General features: G+C 41.7%; 1 protein-coding gene across 1 annotated transcript; it reads left to right on the top strand.

Moving 5' to 3' along the window:
- The first annotated feature begins 1011 nt into the window (after nt 1-1011).
- slc43a1a (solute carrier family 43 member 1a) lies at nt 1012-20564 on the top strand. The gene is made up of 15 exons (XM_079167070.1): nt 1012-1181; nt 6294-6457; nt 7284-7479; nt 8307-8362; nt 9259-9335; nt 15793-15885; nt 16354-16487; nt 16592-16719; nt 17059-17205; nt 17299-17334; nt 17438-17573; nt 17750-17882; nt 17991-18064; nt 18770-18893; nt 19019-20564. The coding sequence occupies exons 2-15, from the start codon at nt 6304-6306 to the stop codon at nt 19211-19213; spliced, it is 1683 nt and encodes a 560-aa protein (XP_079023196.1). The 5' UTR covers nt 1012-1181; nt 6294-6303; the 3' UTR covers nt 19214-20564.
- Nucleotides 20565-21401: the final 837 nt, after the last annotated feature.

The raw sequence follows: 21401 nt of genomic DNA, 5'->3' as shown, positions 1-21401 counted from the left end.
TGTGTAACTATTGACACCTGATGGTTTCAAATGTCATTGATGTAGAAACACTAAATGTTGAATAACAGATGATCTGTAAGCAGGCTACTTCTTGTGATAGGGCTGTAAAATGTGTGTCGTAAAATGTTTATTGTTCACAGCGTGTTGATTACTTTTAATAAGATTAAATTGGCTTCTGGATGTGTAATACAATTTTAATCAACATACACAAGACATTAACTGTCAGGGAAACAACAGGTATAAGTTGTTGTAGATGACGCTTGTGTTTGCTGTAATGACAGCTTGTATTTGCAGTGGTGGAAAGTAACTAAGTACTGCACTTAAGTACAGTTTTGAAGTACTTGCACTTTATTTGAGTATTTACATTTTATGTTCCTCTTTACTTCCACTCCACTGCAATTCAGAAGCAAATATTGTGCTTTTTACTCAACTATGTATTTGACAATTTCGGAATAATCAGCTAAAATATAATTAACAAAGAAATTATGAAATATTATTATGGATAAAGTCTTTATTGATCTGCGGGGCAAATTCTCAACATCAGATATTTACCAGCTGACACCTTAAAATGATGCATTACAAATTATAATGCAATAATATAACATACATCTGAAATGGGCCATTCTGCAGGAGAAGTACTTTTACTTCTGGTACATTCTGATATAAATATGTACTTAAGTAAGAGTATGAATGCAGGACTTTTACTTGTAACTGAGCATTTCTACAGTATACATACAAATAAAAGATCTGAGAATTCTTCCACCACTGAAATATTGCAGCGAAAGTTTCATTTTTTAAATTAATAATTATTTTGAAGTCATCATCAAGCATTTTAGCTGCAGGCTCCATGGAGGAAATATGCATAGAGTTGAGTGGAGTGATGTAAATGACTTCTCTCCACCCATTGAAAGAGGGAGGGAATTAGAAGGCAAATTGGAAAAAAAGAGGGGGAGTCTGTAATGAAACCAGAGAAAGAATACAAGCGTGGACACTCACGAGGATCAGCAGGAAACCCACACGAGAAAGAAAGGAAGCAGGGAGAGGGGGACAGGTTTAATTCAGGGGTTTTTGCCTAACAAGAACAACCATTTTTAAATCCTTAACTTTTTTCACTCAGTGAGCAACAACAACATTTCAAGCATCAAGCATTTTTTTCCTCTCTGAAAAGACGCACAACTGAAGTAAGTAAATGGGTTTTCCTTGAGATGTTCACTAAGCTGCTACTGTAAGTTAGTCCGTATAGTAAGCCTCAGCATAACGTGTGTAAACTGGCGGCATGAAGCGGCAGCAGGACGAACCGGCTCCAGATCCTCACACGTGGCATGAAACTGAAACTTTTACGTTGCCTAAAAAAGGCTACACTGTCTGTATTAAGCCTGCGAATATGCGTAGTGGGGGAAAAGTTTGACGTTTTTGTGCGTTCACACAGAGAGGCAGAAAGTGACAGTGGAAACCTCCGAATGTGAGTAATATTGAAGGGCTGTGTCGGAAGTGACCATTCAAATGACGTAGTGAAATGGAAGTTTATTTGTTCATCTTTCTTTGGGTGGTATCTCCCAAATTGTGTCACAGAGCTCATTTGTAAGCATATAATAAGCACATAGCTACAACTAGACACATGTTTTATTACACTCTAATTTAATTATGATTGACATACGCAGTGGTTACGCACATGTTTTAATTGTAGCCTCTGTTGCCCCAAAGGGTAACTTACAGTAAGATTTTATTAAAATGTTTAAAAACAGATTTAAAAAAGTGTTCATCAACCAAATGTTCTTATACAATTTGGCTGTAAATTCAATTTTTGTTATTGCTTGAAAGATGTCTTCAGAAAATAGTGAAACATGTCCATCACATTTCAGAACCCAAGGTGACAGCTTTTTTTTGGCATATTTTGTCCAAAACCCAAATATGTTAACAGTGATCTAAACTATGAAAAGCAGCACATCCGCACATTAGAGAAAGCTTGAACTGTCAGATGTTTGTTTAGTGGCCTTTTTATTTGCTTCTCACATGACTTCATTAATCAATTATTAGAATCGTTGGCAGTTTACTTTCTGTTGATCAGTGAATTATTCCAGCACTATAAATCACTTTTGCCATCATGTTCATGACGATGACTTCACGCCTCGTTCTGCCTCCTTCACTGTCACCTGTAGGCAGGTGTGGTAGGCTATAGGAACCAGGGGGTATCCATGAATTTTGGGGTTCTTTCTTGTGCGTTGAGCTCACAATTCCAACGTTGTGAACACCACACGAACGCAGCAACAGATTGGCTCCGGTACGGGTCTTTTCAGCGGCCGCCCCGCCGTTCCGGTAACCGGACCCCGCGCCGATGTCATGCCTGCGGAGAGACAGCTGCTCGCCGGCTGGGCAGCCTCAGGGGTTGCGTTTCTTGGGCTCCTCGGGGAACAGACGCTCCTAGAGTGCGTGGTTTATTTTCTTGGGAACTTGTGAGGATAAAGAGTTTGCCCTGCGGTCCTTTATGTCCGGCAGAGGTTGATAAACACGGCTGGTCAAGGTCAGAAACATCCCCGCGGGGAAAAAAGAGCAGGGCTGGATGGGAGCATCAACAGAAAGACTTGAAAGCAAGCAGGACATGTGATGATTGAAATATGTCATGGCCAACTCACATTATAATACAGAAGCTTCAATATTGTTTTGTTCTATCACAATAATCCAAGACATGATATAATAGACGTCACTATAAATACCAAAACTCTACATGGCCGTAACAGTGGAGTCATGGCAACATTGCATCAGCTGCTGGTGCTCAGGTATTTCAAGAAGCATATTCCTTATATGGCGTTCAGCTCAGATCAGACTTCACCTGCCACACACACACACACACACACACACACTTCGCTGTGTTGTGCCTGCCAGGCCTAGAGAGTCTTTGTCTTTTTGTGTTTTGGTTTGTCTGCCTGTCTTTGGTTGGGTGTTAACGTTCCCGCCTCACAACACCAGGGCACTCCAAACAGGCGGGAAACAGAGAGAAAGAATGTGTGGAGGCAGCCAATCAAATGGTTGAACTGGCAATGCTTTTGTGTCTTGCATCAGTCCACGTGGTTTTATAACCTGACACCAAACACACACTGAGGAGCAACTGACACCTTTTTTTTTTTTACCGACCTTTCTTCAGGACACCATTTGACTCTGTGTTGTATTTGCAACATTGTTGCAATGAGTGTGTATTCATTGTGTGGAGCAGTCACAGAGCGCTGCAAATCCAATCCATGTGACAGCCGCCTCTATACTTAAACCTTTAATAGACTGTGTATGTTCATGTTTGAAAGACTCGTCTGTCCGTCAGTTCTGCCGGATTATAACATAAACAAATAATTAGGGAAACAAGAGACTGCATCTATTAGTGTGTTTGTCAGACTGAGGGGATATGGAGAGGATTAATGCTGCCCAAAGTGACACAAAACTGGCTCTACACTGCCTTAGAAGTGTAATGTGTCGTTTTGGGCCCACTCTGCTATTCTGACCCCCAGCCTTCAAAGTCATGGTGTTACAAGAAACAGTTAATGAAAAGTTAAAGTGAATTACTGGCGCTGACAGGACTGCACACACAGTTAAGATTAAAGATATCCATTCAGGGTGTCAGGATCAGTTTACCGCACTTTTTGCATCGTATTGCAGCGTCTTTGCTATTTGCATTGCTATGCTATCATTAGCAGCAGTTGCTTGCTGAGTAATCAAACACGAACAGACAAATGCTCTGACGGAGAAACAGGTTGTAATTTGAATTTGTGTCACTCGACGGTAGGAGTTAGTGGAAAATGTGCCTAATACATCCTCCCCAAACTTAACCTTTACCTTTAACCTTTACTTGTGAAAACTCACAAGTAAAGGTTATGTTTTAACATCAACAATTCACTGGTATATGAGAGAGGTAATGATGGTGTCATAGATTTTCAAGCGTCTCTACATATGATGCAATACAGTATCTGAGGAGGAAAATGTACCACTGCCATTCACATGTCAGGAAGACATACAATCATATCCATCTTATCGATAATGAGATCGATTTCCAATAGAGCTGCAATGATTAGTCAATGAAACGATGAGTTGATCCACAGAAAAATATGATGCAACCATTTCAATAATCAAATCTTTGTTGAAGTCGTTTTTTCAGCAAAGATGTCGACAGGTGGACAGTGCCAGCTTCTCTAATGTGAGAATTAGCTGCTCTTCTTGGTGTTACGTTGCAGTAAATTGAAAACTGGTCGGACAAAACAAGACATTTGATGAAGTCACATCGGGCTAGGATGTTGTGATGGCCATTTTCACGTTTTTTAAAATGTTTTACAGGCTAAACATTTTCAGGAGAAGATTAAACAACTACAGAAACAATCCTTATCTGTTAGTCTCCCCCCTGATTGAGACCATAGGCAACAAGTTGGTGGTTTAATTAACAGGTTTATGGATTATACATTTACATGACTGAGTGAATGAGTGCCGTCTCACTCTGTCACCTCATTGCTGGGGAGTTGAGCGTGTGTGTGTGTGTGTGTGTGTGAACTGAAGGGGTTTTCAGCACGGGGTGTCAATTACACAGAAATCCCCCTTTTCAAACTCTCCTTCCAGCACAAAGGCAGTTCAGTGGACAATGGATAATCGCATTACATGAAGGCCTCACCAGCACATACGCAGACTCATGGACACACGCAGAGACAAATCTGTCCCATTAGATCCTCTCGTCTTCTCCCATACAAACACACGCTCACATGCTGAAGAGGTGCCCTCATTAGGAGCTACTGAAAGAGTTTTCAGTTTGAGGCCTTGACTTGCATCCCCCCCCCCCCTGCTGAGACTTTCCCTCTCTCTGTTCTTTTCCACTTCTTCTCTGGTTCTCCGCCAAATTGAATAGCTGGTTATATTTGGCTCTTTATATCTTGCTTAGATGTGAGTGTGTGTGCCATCCTGTCAGGGCGGTCATGACTGATTCTGTTGATCACTATGGTCCCAGGTTACATCGACCAATGACCGGTCCTGTGTGTGTGTGTGTGTGTGTGTGTGTGTGTGTGTGTGTGTGTGTGTTTGTGTACTTTCCAGGCGATCACGACTAACCCGACTTTATTTGGTCAGTCACGTCATGCGTTTTCATGCGTATTCTATTTGCGTGCGTTTTGTTTGTTTACATGAAAGCTGCATCACCGCTCACCTTTAACCCATTAATTCCAGTTAGATAAACCCCCAAACTAAACTGTGGTTACATGCTGTGGAAAGACTCCTTGACTCCGACTTTCAGATGGAAATGTCGCCCCTTTTAAGATGCTATCCCTATTTCCAGAACAAAAGCAGTAACATTGAGCTTTCCTCCGGTCAAGGGTTAAATAGTGGCTCTGTAGACAGCACAGTGGGAGGATATCTGAGGACAATGTGTCAGGTACCCAACTGGGATTTACAAAACAATGACTGGTCACAAGGGTTCAATAGGCAAAAATGTCCCGTCTCGAGGGGCTCCATCAGGCCTCCATCAGGCCTCCATCAGGCCTCCCCAGTGAAGTAAACATAATGAAACATGACAGATTTTCTATATTGTTGAAGTCAATAAAGAGAAATAAAATACCCCTTTTGTAAATCTTTGCTCTATTTTGGTGATCAGAATGTAAAAACTTCTGGCCCACACAACTGCTTTCAGCTTTTAAAGGGATCGGTAGCCGTGAATGAACTCATGCTTGTTATTTGGTTTTATGGTTATTTTATTGCATCATTGGATGTGCTTTGTGACATTTGTATGGGAGCTGCAACAATTGGTCAATCGACAACAAACATGATAATTGAATAATAGTTCAAGCATATATAAGCAAAATTAGAGATTTTAATTCAGCTTCTAAAAAGTGAAAATGTGCTTGTTTTCTTATTCTTTTATGATAGTAAAATAAATGTATTTGTGTTTTTGACTGATGATTAGACAAAACAAGACATTTTGAAGACGTAATCTTGAGCTCCGGGAACTTGTGATGAACATTTTACATTTCACAATTAACAAACACTAATTGATTTATCAAGAAAATGAGTGGAAAATTGATCAATAAGGAGAGTAGCCCTTAGCTTCAGTACTAGTTAACATATATTCTTACGTTGAGTTTTGTGCTGTTTTAATATTTCTTCTTCTTGCGTTTTGTCCATTTGTATAAATGCTGATCTAGGGACAGGCATTGCATTGAAGTTGAGGCTATTAGACAAGCTGTTGTATGTGGCAGTTACCCGCTGACATGGCCTTACATCTCAGAATACATCTCAAATGTTAGAAAATAAATGAAATCTCTCCTCCATCACAGAGCAGCAGCGATGGCGCCCTCTCTCCTCCAGGCCTACAGGAGGCGCTGGTGGATGGCCGTGACGGCGGTGATTGAAAATCTGCTGTGCTCGGCTGTGCTGCTGGGCTGGGGCTCCCTGCTCATCATGCTGAAAAGGGAAGGCTTCTACTCCTACCTGTGCTCAGGTAAAATCACAACCTCTAATATTTGTTGGTTAGTTTCCCTATAACAGCTCCAAACGCAACATTGTATTATCACCTTGATACTTCATTATTTCTCGTAATTCTATGAGAATTGTCTCCAGATATGATTTAAACTGAAGACATATTTCAGACGTCTAATACAGAACATAATGCATTACTTCTATTTTGGGTTTCAGCTACAAAATAATACAGAGGAACTCTATATTCTCTATATCTATGATCAGTGCATGTTGATAGTCATTTATTTAGCATTAAGATCCAAAATCCTAAATTGGTCAATTTCTCTTGTAGGAGTTTTGAGACACTTTGTATTCCTGGGGTCTAATTGACCTGAAACCCTGCAACCCAAAGAAGTATATAGTTATTTATAGATACCCCATAGCACTTTTTAAAACACGAGATTTTGTGTAACATCTGAGATCTATGCATATGTCTGTAATTTGACAACTTTATCAAATGGGCCTAGTATATGTGACAAAGGAAAGGCTTATTGGTATTTCTATACACATTGTTTTTAAAAAATTCATAAGAAAAGACAAAAGAATGGATCCTTTTGCGACCATCATTAATATGTCTTACACACACTGTACTTACAGTAGGGTCTGTGTGATCCTAAATAATGAGGTCCTAATTAATTGATTCATTGATTGCATCAGATTGCATATGTCTACAGGCTGTGACCAATTCTTTTTAGAGGCATGAAAGAGATCTGGTCCCTGGTCGCTTTCCTCTTAAACATCTCTTGACCCAAGACTCCAAATGTTTTGACTGTTCATATTCCAACCACTCACCTCTCTTTTCTCTCCAGACACAGAGAATCAGTCTGCGATTGTGCCTTTGGGCAACTCCTCCAGCGGTGAGTTGGAGCGGCTCAGCTGCGTGGATCAGGAGGAGATGCTGAATCTGGGCTTCACCATCGGATCCTTCTTGCTCAGCGCCACCACCCTGCCGCTCGGTATCCTGATGGACAGGTTTGGGCCTCGCCCAATTCGCCTGACGGGCAGGTAATGGTTTTACAATAGGCACCGACCTGTGACGTTAGTAAGGGAATGTGCATGTCTGCTGGGTGCGTAAGTGACTTTTTATGTTCAGTATCATTCACAAAAACCTACATCTCTTAAGATTCAGATTTGCTTTTTGAAAACTTGTTGGCTTTGTCATTTGGAGGTGTGAATTATTCACATTGTCTTTATACATACATGTCATGATGGAGAGAATTTGTAGGGAAAGTAAATTCCTTAAGTAATACTAAACCAACTAAGGTTATAGTAAAAACAAATGCAGACAGATCACATTCCCTGCGGCCTTTTACTCAGTTTGATTAATAAAGGTAGGTGGGGCAGTAGAGTGCGTGTCCACATAGTAAACTAAGTCTTTCAGTTTGGGTGTGGATACATGGGAACACAACTGCATTGTCAGAATGGAGCGGAACTGCCAGTAGTATCTTCACAGACATGCACAGACACGGATAAATGTCAAAAACCTGCAAAACACACACACACACACACAAACACTTTCTCTTCTTCTCATTCACAGTTTCAGCAGCTATGACATTGAGTAGCCAGACACTTTGATAATACGATGAAAGTTGATCATAAATGGAGGATGACACGTTTATCTGCAGCTGAAGGCTGTTAAACCACAGGCAGATAACCAACGGCTTAACTGTTGTTATGTGAAACATACTTTTAGTGTTAGTAGTTGTCCTGTGGCATTTCCATCATGTCCCTCTGGGAGTTTCTATATGTGTTACATATAAATGTGACTGTCAGTCTGCTAAGATAATATACAGAATGCAAACATTTGAAATGCCCTTGTTCTTCTGTTACAGTTCGTGTTTCGGTCTGTCCTGTGTTATTATGGCCCTGTCTACCTACGACACTGATAGTGAGTACAAACACTAACACTAAAACATGTGCTGGATGTCAATGAATCAACTGCAAACTGTGGGATAAGAGATCTGTACATGTGTTCCAGTTATCTCGAGGCACAGCAGCTGAGATCATGATTTAACTAAAGATTTCAAGTCTTCGTCTGGAAGTGCAACATTCTCAGTGTTGACATACTTTACAGAGACATTTGTTCATTAATCCATATTATATAACATACTCACAGCTAAGACAAGAATGACTAAGTTCAGAATACTTAAATATGCATAAGTATTCTCAATTATAATATACAAAATATACAAGTGTGAGTGTGTATATATACACACATTTTTCAGGGGTTGCGCAATAAATGGCAACATACAAATAATGTAAATATGTTGCCACTTAAAATCTGTCCAGTGTCAGTAGGATATGACTTTGAGACCGTCTTGTACTAGACTTGCCTCTTTGTTAGATGGAGGTGTGTTGCTCCACTTTCTCCGGTCCCTGAGTTTCGGTTGATAACAGCTCTGGAGAGCGCTTTCATACTCGTGGCCGCTTACTAATTATTAATTTTGTTTTAATTGCTCATTGCAGTCTGCACAAATACACTCACAGATGTAGGTGTACAAACATCACATAAACAAACAAAACCACAATAAAAGAAGATTTAAAAAAAAAAAGAATAAATTCATAATTACACCTCTCAGATGTCAGCAGTGGGGTAACTGAACCACAATGTTTGTTTTTACCCTGTTCGTGACAATCAGTCTCTCGCCTCATCTTCTAGTGAAATCGCTAAAAATAGTAATCGCAAAACTTTTGGTGGACGAGGTGGCAGACATGTCCTCCAGTCTGACTCTGAGAGAGTTGATTTAGGCGCTAACTCTTCTGTGTTTATGTTTTTCTCTGCAGATCTGTCAGCACTTATTTTCTTGGCTCTCTCCCTGAATGGCTTTGGAGGCATCTGCCTGACCTTCACCTCGCTCACGGTGAGACACACAAACTTCAGGAAACAGAAAAATAGAGATTATCACTTATCAAAAACAGATACAGTGTTCAGGAAAAGCTACAGCTTTTGATTTATAACAAGTGGTCTCATTGCTTTTTTCCCTCTCTGTGCCAGTTCTCATTGCTTTGGTGGATGATGTCCTCTCCACCTGCATGTTGTTGTTAACTTCTTTAAATAAGACCTGTTCTGACTTGGTAGAGAACGAAAGAAATGACTAATGTTTTGGGAGCTTTGTTTTGTTTGTTTTTACACAGTCATGTAATGTTCCCGAGGCTGTATTTGCTTTCACACTATGTACTGGACTGTTTGTCCCTAACCACCTCCAAAATGTTGTCAGTGTGACTATTTACAGTGTATTTAAAGTTGTCAAAAGAGAGCCATGACAGAAGAACAGGGCCAGTACTGGCTCCAAAGTAAAGAAAATATAACAAACAAAAAGCATTAAGTTATTTAAATAATCATGTCAGATTCTGAGCCAAAAGGAAACACATCCGGTTCAGTCTGGTCACATGTTGACATCAAGGGGACGAGAATACATGTTCAAGGTTTCAGTCACAAATGGGCACCAAAATTAGCCTTTTGTTCTTCCAGCTCTGAAAGACTCCACTGCGGTTACACAACTCATATTCTGAGAAAGAAACATATTTAGGGTTTGTGTTCCTGGAACAAATGAGCGGAACCCTTTTGGTAGCTGAGAGTCTCAGCGTGGCCGGGGGCCTCTATTTGTGTCAGCTGAGGAAACAAGAGTGTGCTGCGACTGGGAGCTGTGTTTGTTTACACTCACGTCAGGCATGTGTGTCTGCTTGTGATGTGTCAGCTGGCACCAACATTATGTAGCTTGTTTTGTTGTTGCTGCTGCCTCCTGTATCATGGCAACTATTTAAGGTGTGTGTATGTTAACAGTGTTTCCGTCAGAGCTGCACGTGGTTTATCCCAGATGGAAAGTCTCCCGTTTGTGTTTCCACCAATCACGAACAGCAGTTGACCACACACCCTCTCCCCAAGGCCCGGCCCACTCACCTCTATTCAAAACACTCAAGGCCGCTCGTCCTCGTGTCTCTGTTGTTTCCTCTCACTTCCTTCCCTTTTTTCCCTTTTTTCCTCGTCCTCTCATCTTCCCGCTCTCTCCTGTTTCTCTGTTCTGCCCAGCAGTCAGCAGAAAATCAATGCAGAACCTTTTCAACTCTGCATGACTGTGCACACATGTGGATGCACACATGTGTGCATGGTTTTGTACACACAGGGAGACGAAGATGAAACACGTGTTTGGATAATAAAGCTGAGTGTACAGATGACCCTCTCTTATGATCTTAGCCCCGTATAGTGATGCAGCCCGGCTCTGTAGAAAAGAACAGCTGAGACACCTGTCTCCAATTAAATAGATATTCTGCACTTTTAACAGCCAACTGTGCCCGTATATGTCTCGCTGAAAACGGCTGACAATGTGTATAAACAGCAGACGTCACGGTTTAGGAGGAAATAAAATAAAATAAAATAACCTTTTTCATCCATATCATCCATGTCCATTTGTTTAAGGTGTTTTTTTTAGCACAATCACACAAATTGGTGATTTAAAACCCTTTAAGGAGCTGTAAATGAAATTCAGAGCACATCTATGAGTTAGGGATTGACTCCACACGGCCCTCAGCATGGCAATGGCTGAGCTGGCAACTAACAGCGCTAACCCTGTGAAAAGTGCAAACAATGGCAACAGAGCTGAAAGAGCTAAGAGTGTTAAATTAGGGGGGAACCGGAGGATGATTTCATGACTGCCGACGTAATCAGCGGCAATCGCCGTGTGACTGCAGTGCAGAGCGGCGGCCATTAGCTAGCCAGTGGGAGTCACAAATAGGTACTTACATGCACTAAAAGGCACTCAAGGTCAGACCAGCAACCAAAAGAAAAAAACAGAATTACAACAGAAGAATCGGTTTACAACACACATAGAGCTTTTAATTAATTAATTTATTGTTTTTACTGGGAAGAACTTTGTGACTGGAATCATGGAAAGATGCTATATGCTTGCTCAGGACGCCACTACCCCACTATATCTCTACTATACCTACTATATATATATATATATACTATACCTCTACGTAGCAAATAGTTGTTTGCTGCTATATTAATGTGAATGTTGTTGTTTTTGTCATTACAACCTCATGCGCTGCAGTCACACAAAAGCCAAATGTCTTCCCAAATTGACCAAACATACCAAATATGTCTGGCTGAATTTTGGGGGAAACGTGTATCAGACATCCCGGAGAGCCGCAAGGATTAGTTGATTAATCAATTAGTCGATCGAGAAAAGATTATTGCCAAGTGGTTTGATTGATACCAGTACTTTTCTTAATAAGCAAGCACCAAAGGACACAACCAATGTGGTAATGTAAAGACACATCTATTATCTTTGTTGTCAATCATAATGATTATCAGGAATTCACGGTTGGTAGCAGCAACATGGAAACCGTTTGGCCAATAGCACACACTCACATAGCTCTCACACAGGAAGGCACTGTACTCTTTCTACTCGATTAATCACTCACAAACACAAGATTATTATTACACACACACTTACACTTGAGTAACGTTCCAGTCCCTCTCTCCCTCCCTCCCTCCCTCCCTCCCTCCCTCCCTCCCTCCTCTCTGTCCCCGTCTGACCTCTGTGTGTGTCTCCTTCTATATCTAACTGGGTTTTGTGTACCAGCACTGACTGACATCCACGTTGTTGTTGTCGTTGTGAAAAGCACAAGGACTGAGAGACTCATTCCATCCTGGTGTAAATCATGTGCTTGAGCGCAATAACTCTGTTGTTGTTGTTGAAGGAAAGAACACTTGTCCTTCTGTAGTCAGTTTCACATAACGAGGACATAACCCCCCTGAGTGTAACATAAAACCTTTAAACAAAAAGAAGATTTTGATTTTGATTTTGCTGATGAAGAGATCTACCTGTTTTAACAAAGTAGGTAAATCCCCCTTGTCCTAAAGACACTATTTGAACCCGTGTTGTGTGCACTGTAACTATGTGTATAGTAATAATACGTCAAGTCATAACAAGAGCATAAAATTGGCAGAGAAATTACATTATTTTTCTTTTACTCATTAACCTGTGTGGTTTACCAGAAGCATACAACCTTCAGGGCGTCCTGTTTCCCGTCATTCTTAACCACCGGGAATGGTGCATGTTAACTATGCACGGTATGACTGTAGGCTTGTGAGTTACCCAATGAAGGAATGAGGACGGCCTTCTTGTGTAACAGATGATTGCCATTCGATAGAGCTGTGGCGTGTCTCCCATGCTGTTACTCGCTGCGTTGATACGAGAGCTGTCAGTCTTCCACGTGGTAACTTTGGCCTCAGCACACAGAGAGAGGCTCTGCTTAAAGTTGCTCAACAAATAGAGGCCACCACAGGGAATTGGGGATGACTCTTTGAAACACAAAGAAACCTCAAAAGCGAAAGCCACACGACTTGCCTCGAGGCTTCCATAGAAGGCGGTTGAACCACCACCTTTATATTAGACTACTTTTTTTTGTGTTTGTGTTATATAAGTGTAGTGCAGCTGGATATGAGCACTGTGCCAACGCTGTGAGGAATAAAGGTTTGACAAATCTATGGAGAGCCAGAAAGGGCGGCAGAGAATTAACATGGAGAGAAGAAGCCGGTGCTAATCAGCTGTGGTTTAGTGTTTCCTGCTGGGATCTCCACAGAGAGACGGGCTGCAGCTGTGGCTTGGGGAGATCAGTCGAACTCAAAACATTGTTCCTCTCTCTACCTCCCTCTTTCCGCATTTCCATCCTTGCTTATTTTTATTCACCGTCCTCCCTCTTTCTCCCCCCTATGTTCCCATTTGTTCCATTTTTCTTGATTCTGCCTCTCCTTCGCGTGTTCGGAGCTGCATCAGAATATCAGTGCTCATTAAGCTACTATTTGGCCCATTCTCATAGTGATTAAGCTCTTAATTAAACTCAGTGCCAAAGTCACACAACACCCAAGTGAGTGAGCACAGCGCGGGTAGAGCCTGAACTGATTAGTCGTGACAAGCGAACGGCCAAAGCTCCATTTGTATGTGACTTTCTGACACCAGTTGACCCTCGTGTTGCCTCCATAAAGTCACGTGTTTCCGTCGTTAGCGTTGGCACGCAGGACATTTTGCTGCAAGGCCCCGTTTGAAACATCTATTTTATGAGAACTGCCTGCTGCTGGCACATGCACATACACATATTTCACGCTTATTTTCTGCTTTCTGCCTCACACACAAATCAACCGGACACACTCCTACACTTGTGAAAGCAAACATCGGTTAGCTGACATCTCGCATGGCTGGCATATCTTTGCTTTAACATTACTTAGAGATGCAAACTCCCCTGTGTGCTCAGAGGGCCCTCTCCCCTACATTCAACAATCCTCCGCAGCCAGAGAGTCCGGCGCTGTGTATCTCATGGTCACAGTCGGGCCGTGAAGTATTCCGATTCTCAGAATCGCTGAATGAGGACGGGTGTTCTCCTGGGTGTTTTTTCTCATCTTCCTCTGACTCCCTGTTTAGCTGCTACCCTTGTTGTGTAAGCCCTGAGTGACCTCATGCTCCCCCCTGCAACACACACACATACACACACACACACACACACACACACACACACATGCATATATTAGCCTGCCAGCCACAAACTGTCACCACAGGCTAATCTCCAGACAGCAGCCAACCCCTCCCACAGAAGAAATGTATATATTCAAAGAAAAGCCCATATTAATTCTCACCTACGTCTTCGACCTTTAGGTCTTGCTGGCCTCATGTCTTAGCTCCAGGAATGTCCATATAGGGTGATGGATTTCCTAGAAAGACTTTCGTGGAAGTTATCTCATAGTTTCTGGCCCACCTCCTGGGCCTCTGCAAATGGCACCAATCTGCATTGTTTTAAACCACACTCGTATCATATTTTAAGAAGCTGTAAACAACAAACATTCATGATAAAAACACATAATGACATATCAGCTTGGCCCCTGATTAAAACACTTCTATATTCAATATTCTCATATTAATTAATCAAGTGACTTGTATGTAAAAAGGGGTCACTCTTAGCGACGAACCCACAGATAATGATCTTTTGACTCTCCCCCTCAGCTCAACAAGACTGTATTGCCTCTTTCCCCTCATTGTTTGTTTCAACCCCAACTGTGCTACCTATCCAGCATCAAACTGCAAAGTTAGCTGCTAAATGCTCATAGTAGAGCATTTAGCAGCTAAGGAGCCAGAAATTTCCCTCAGTAGTAGGTAGGACCAAAAGGAGATTAAGCAATGGGCTTATGTTAATCAGGCGGCCCCAAACACGACTCTAATCAAATGCTGACGTCCATATCCGCTGAATTTGTAAATTCAAGTGGTCTGAAATCAGTTGACATCCATCTCTCCACCCATCGTTCTTCCTGGTAACCTAATGGTGAAAATGCGTATCATATACCTGCTATACGCCTCTTTTCACACATTCTCTGTCTGAATCTTAAGTCTTTCCAAGAAAGTCAAACATCATCTTAAAAGAATTAATAAATGTCTGAATTGGTGGCTTTCGTTGTTTTCATTCATTGCTTAAAGTGCGTCATTGTCACCTTGAGTTGACATCATTCGGTCCGGCCTCAGTGAGGAAACGTTGGGTGGAGACTGAAACTCTGACCCCACACGGTGAACTCTGACCCAGCAGGGAGATTAGGTGATGCCAGCAGAAGTTTGGAAAACCGTGGTCAGTGTTGAGAGAATACTGAGCTTGTCATGCAGCACACCTAAAATCCCACCCATGTGATTTTATAATCGTGATTGACCCATTTAAAACTCTAATCAAAGGACACTGCGTGCGCTGGCTGCACAATAGGTCATTGTTATGTTCGCTAAGCTTCTTACTACTGTAAATAGGTCGACCTAATATATGATGTGTTAGTGCCTGGTGCCCACCACCTTGTTCCCTTTGCCGTGTGTCATGCGTGCCCCCACGCCAGGTCCATTGAGCCCTCTGAAGTTCATCGAGAGCTGGCTATAGATTGGCTTCCACATTTTTAATCCTAACTCAAAAGAATGTGTTGAAAAAGACGGTGGACGTGTGTCAAAGTGTAGCTTAGTCTGTATTTGAATTATGGGGTCAGGACGCAAACTGGGTCATGACTTTGTTTCTTGTTTCCTCATGACATGGAAACTAATATTTTTTTAATGAGTCTGCTCTGTGGGGAGAGAGGAGTGTGACTGGGTGCAAACTGCAGAGGAAGGAAAAGTTCACGGTGTCATTACAGAGGAACTCGAGTTTTGGTTCATCATGCTCACACAAAGCAGCTGTCTGCCATCTGCTGGTCAAGATAACAGTCTGCATCTAAAAACACATGGCTGAGGTCAAGGTGAACGTGTTTGATTAGTGTAAGGACTGACATGTATTGTATCTTCTCCACCGACCCTGCAGCTCCCCAACATGTTTGGTGCTCTGAGCTCCACCATCATGTCTCTGATGATTGGCTCCTACGCCTCCTCTGCTGTCACCTTCCCTGGAGTCAAGGTACATTAAAAAGGTTAAGTTGACAGACATGGACATGGTTTTCCCAAATAAAGCTTATGATTATATATCCTTTGTACCACATTATGGAGCTTTCGGAATATAAACAATGTTATGGGTAAAATCAGACATTATTGGACATTTCTAGACAAAAATAACATCATTGTGCCAATGAGGTTTTAACATCCCAAGTGGCAGGATCAAGTGATAGATGATTTTCAGTGTAGCCACAGGGTGAGAGCTAAAACAAGTATGTTTCAAACCCCTTTGCATTAAACGTTACAGCTGCTTAAATTAATGTTTTTGTATTAACAATAGACCAAATAATCATGTCAAAGTGGTCTCTTGTAGTGATGAACCCACAGAGAATCGTCCCCCAGTGGCCAAAAACATCACTGGCTACCATTTTAAAAGCACAAGACGCTTAAAAAGTATAACAAGCCTCTTGCTCCCCCTCTCTCTTCTCCCCAGCTGATCTACGATGCAGGTGTGTCCTTCCAGGTGATCATGTGGATGTGGGCAGGACTCACTGGGGTTGTCTTTCTCAACTGCTTCCTCAACTGGCCCACTGAAGGCTTCCCGACGCCTGACGAGGTAGACTACAGGTCAGTGTGTCCGCCGGTCTGTTGCCCCATCTCTTTCACAGAGACACCAACTCATACCGTCGTTCCTCCACTGCATCCTCAACGTGTGTGTTTATACATAACAGTAAGATCATCACACTGCCAGAGCTGCCTTCATCCGACGAGAAGACTGACGGAGAGCGACTGAGCCAGAAAAATGGAGACATCCGACACTCCACAGAGAAACTTCCTAATGGATCCGACCCTGCGCCCAGTAAGTCAACAAAACACACTCGCATCCGGTATGCTGTCAGCCATTTACTTTATGCCACCGCCTCACACTGCATTCGGCTTCCTATCTATCCTGTTAATCATCTTGTGACCGCTCAGATATATCTTTTTGCTTCTGAAGATACATCTGAGTGGTCACAATAAGGAAAGGCGTTCTCCCTCGTGGGATTTATACTGTATGACATAACTACTTTGCCGTACAATGTCTTACAACTTACTCTGATAAGAAAGAAATCATCTTTCGTAAGCTCCTCTCTTATGTATGTAAAAATAAATAAATGCACTTGCGTTGAACAAAACAAACCGTCCCCTCTTCTCTCAGATGCTACTCCCTTCAGACGGTCCGTATTCTCTCCCATCTTCCTGTGGAGTCTGATCACGATGGGGATGTCCCAGTTGAGGATCATCTTCTTCATGGGAGCGATGAACAAGATGCTGGAGTTTATGGTCACCCACGGGGAAGAGAATCGTGAGTGTCAAAGCATAGTGTCGTTTTTTTTTCGTTATCACGAGCATCTAAAAGTTACTGACAGAGATGTTTGTCTTTGTTTTTGTATTTCAGCATCCGAGCAGCTGGTGCTTGAGGCAGAAAAGAAAGGTGAGTAACGCTTCAGCTCTAAGTGTATGTACTTTATGTAACTTTTCTGGTATGTCTTTTCATTTTCTTTCAACTTCATTTGATTTAATGGGTTCTCCTTCAGTGAGTTTCTACTCGTCCATCTTCGGCACGCTGCAGCTGCTGTGCCTGCTCACGTGTCCTCTGATTGGATACATCATGGACTGGAAGATGAAGGAGTGTGAAGAGGAGAAGACTGTCGGCACAGGCACAGAGCAGAGGTACATACAGTGTGTCATAGCTGATTAAAAAGCAGTAGAATCACCAATAATGATGAAATTGTGGTGGTAAGAAAAGAGTATTTACAGACATACACATGAATGTTAGACGGTGTCGTTATAATGGGAGGGGGCCAGTATTCTACTAATACTAAAACCTTTCTGTGTCTGTGTCCCAGCAAACAGACCAGTGTACCCAAAAGAGACCGTAAGATCCAGAAAGTGACCAACGCCATGAGGGCCTTCATTCTCACCAACATGCTGCTGCTCGCTTTCGGATGCTGCTGCCTCATAGACAGCCTGCCTCTACAGGTAGTGCACACACACAAACACACACAAACATATGCTAGGACAGCGAGAGAACAAGGAAACAAGTAAAGAATAAGGTCCATTGATTGTGTTTCTTTTCTCTCCCCTCAGATCTTGACCTTCATCCTCCACACTATGGTCCGAGGCTTCATCCACTCCTGCTGCGGAGGCCTTTATGCTGCTGTGTGAGTGCCGCGCTGCTAATTCAGCCGCTGCATCATCTGACGCTCTGTTTAACAAACTCACATCTGAGAGGAAATATGGAAAACATAACCTTAGGGATCTAACTTTTTAAGTTTCCCACTTAAATTACAAAGCAATCGTTAAAGTGGCGTCATGATTGGATATATTTTGAACAAAGTAGAAATACAGAGTTTCCAGTTCATTAATAAGATAATAAACATTAGACCTCATAACAGTGTTATATTTGAAACCATTTAGAGTTGTTTTCCCGCACCACACAAACACTAAACATAAAACAGCACTTCACGGTGTGATAAAAGCAGGAGATGCTGCTTTATGTGCGTTAAACGTTCAACATATTATTTCAACAACATTACAGAACTGTTTGATTCAATATTGACTACTTTGAATCTAGAGAGCAGTATATTATAACTCCTGTTGTTTCTTGAATACTTTGTGTTTAATAAAACAACAACTCTACAACAGGCTGATGGGTGCACTTCAGAGCTGCATCATTATGCAATCGACCTTGCTATCAAAAAAAAACAACTCACTGAAAAGTCACATTTAATGTATAACTGCCAACAATAACGGATTATTCTCAGCTGGTTGTACGTTTTTACCACAGAAGCAGCAGCTCAGTGTTTTGTTACATTTCCCTCTCTAATCTGGGGCTCTGTCAGTAACCACCTGTATCTCTCTCACAGCTACCCGTCCAACCACTTTGGCACTCTGACGGGCCTCCAGTCCATGATCAGCGCTGTGTTCGCTCTGCTGCAGCAGCCGCTCTTCATCGCCATGGTGGGAACGCTGAAGGGAGACCCCTACTGGGTGAGGACGCGCAGCCTTCTTTCTAACGCCATACGCTTGCAGAGAGTGACAAAACAAACTCTGGCACCCACCAAGAGCTACATGACTAAAAAACGTTCCACCTCTGTCATCCAACTATCCTTCAGATCAACGTCGGCCTGATCATCTTCTCATTGGCTGGTTTCCTGTTGCCGGGTTACCTGTTCTACCACCGCAGGCAGCTGCTGAGGGAAAAGGAGGCCAGAGACAAGCGGGCGGGCGAACAGGAGATGCATGCTCTCAACGACGAGGCCAACGGCTACAAACCTCACAGCAACGGCCTCGCTGCTGTGGAGGCGTAGAGCGGCACCGAGCGGAGGGTCGGGGGAATCGTAGTGTTTGTACTCGTCTTCAAAATGAGCACCAGCAATCTACGCAGCCATATATATATATTTTGGTTTAGATGTTTCCAGTTGGATTTCGGTCATTGCTGGTGCACATTTTGCTCGCCACGATCCATGCCCTCGAGCAAATAGGATTCCTCGTGTTGTGTAATGACTCAGAGTTGGACTTTAAGTTCTTTGTGATTTCGGGAGAAGATGCGTCATCATCATTTGTTTATTTATTTTGGTTTAGTGTCAAAGAGCCAAATTAGTGTGATTTGAAGCCATAGATTTCACTCACAAGCACACACCCTGGTACTGCCTGTGTGTCAGGCTGCGGATATCGCAGTACTTGAAATACTGTTGTATAGTTTTCAAAGATTTCTTGAAAAATCATCACGATCTTTGCTAAGACCAAAGAACAGCTTAAAGATAGAAAAGTTTCCGTTTTTACCTCCATAGTGTTTCAGAAATATGATAAACTTTTGGTAGGCTATACTTTGCTGTTTCTACTTTAATTCCTCTGGCAAAAACAAAAAAATACATAAAACAAAGCATCCAACAATCAGAGAAATGTCAAAACATCTGAATAGAGTATATGGGTATATGTGTATGGGTATACAGTGTATCTGGTACGTACAAAGAAGCGGTTTGGGTATTTTCGGAGTCCAGTTTTTCACACAGATCACGCACAGATAGGCTGGTTGTAGAGACACCATATCTACCTCCTGTTTCCTTTTTTTGTACCGTCTCTCTGCAGCCGACTCGTATGTCTGTCCGTCGAAATAATTTTTTTCGCTATTAATCCTTTAATTGTCAAATACCCAAAATGTCAAATTGAATCCCTACAGAATTTCTCCTTGTGCAGTAATGCGCTTTAGAGGTATTGCTGAGTCAGCCCTTGCATATCTGGATTTTTTTTATGGAAAATTCACAAGGAACAATAAGACTGACTTTTAAACACACAGTGTGTGTCAATGTTATGAATCACTTTGTACTGCTTTATGCACAGCAATGAACTAGTGTGTGTGTAAAATGTGTATTTAAGTGTGTTTTTATACTCTAGCTGCAGTAGCATTAAAAAGGGAAGCGTTTGTTACAGTATCCTTTATTGTGTAGTGTGCTAATTATAAATGAAGCTCAGATGATTTACTGTGTATTCTGCTTTTGCCTTTTTTTGTCACATATTGATTTTGAAGCAAACACACCTCCATCAAAATTGTTTTTTTTGTAAATAGAACTGAGGAGCGTCTTTATATTATGACATATTCTGCTTGCTTTACTATACATATATATATATATATATATATATATATATATATATATATATATATATATATATATATATATGTATATGAGTGTGTACAGTAGCCACATTGATGAGTGGGGAGACACTGGCTGTGGTTAAACTCGTTTTTTTAATTGTGATTTTTCTGCTTGGACGGTCAAAGTCCTATTAAAAAGACAGTGTTTCAGCCAGCTGCAGATCAAAATCTGTCTATCCTGTATCTGTTCGTTCTGCTCACAGCAACAGTATCTTGTAGATTTATTAATTCCTTTTATTCATTTCAGTGTCAAGATAGCGTTAGTAGATTGTTTCCTGCTTTGTAGTTATCCTCCGTCCTTTAAATGTGTTCAGCTTCATGAATCTTTGCTTTCTCGCCTTTACAGAGATTCTGTGTTTTGTTTCAACTCTGCCTTTCTTTCCATCTTGGTCTTATTGCAATATAAATATGAATGTAAGATTAATGCCTCTACCAATCATCTTTCTCTGTAAATCAAAGCCATGTGAAGGAACTGTAAATTATACAGCACTTTCCTGCAGGACCGTACAACAAAATGCATTAGTTCTGCAGTAAAGGACAGTTTGGTGGTTGTTGATCGTGATTTCTGAGGCTGTTGGTTCCAATAAATACTGTGTGTGGAGAACAATCGGTGTTGCCGAGGTTTCCCAGTTTGGCATTTGTCATTACTTTCCTCTTTTACAGTAGTTTGTAATGTTTGAAAACTAATAAGTCCTAAAACTATCCGACATCTTTGTATCTCTGCAAGTTGTCTTAAAAGTTCCTTGTTGTCAGACCTGTGGCTTTCTTCTGCTTTTGGGATTCAAAGTTAAAAAATAAACCTCCTTTGCTTGTGTGTATTTTAAGACCATCCTCTACAGCGG

The sequence above is a fragment of the Pholis gunnellus genome, assembly GCF_910591455.1.
Source record: "Pholis gunnellus genome assembly, chromosome: 10".
Lineage (NCBI taxonomy): Eukaryota > Metazoa > Chordata > Actinopteri > Perciformes > Pholidae > Pholis > Pholis gunnellus.
This window is presented reverse-complemented; position numbering and strand designations above follow the sequence as displayed.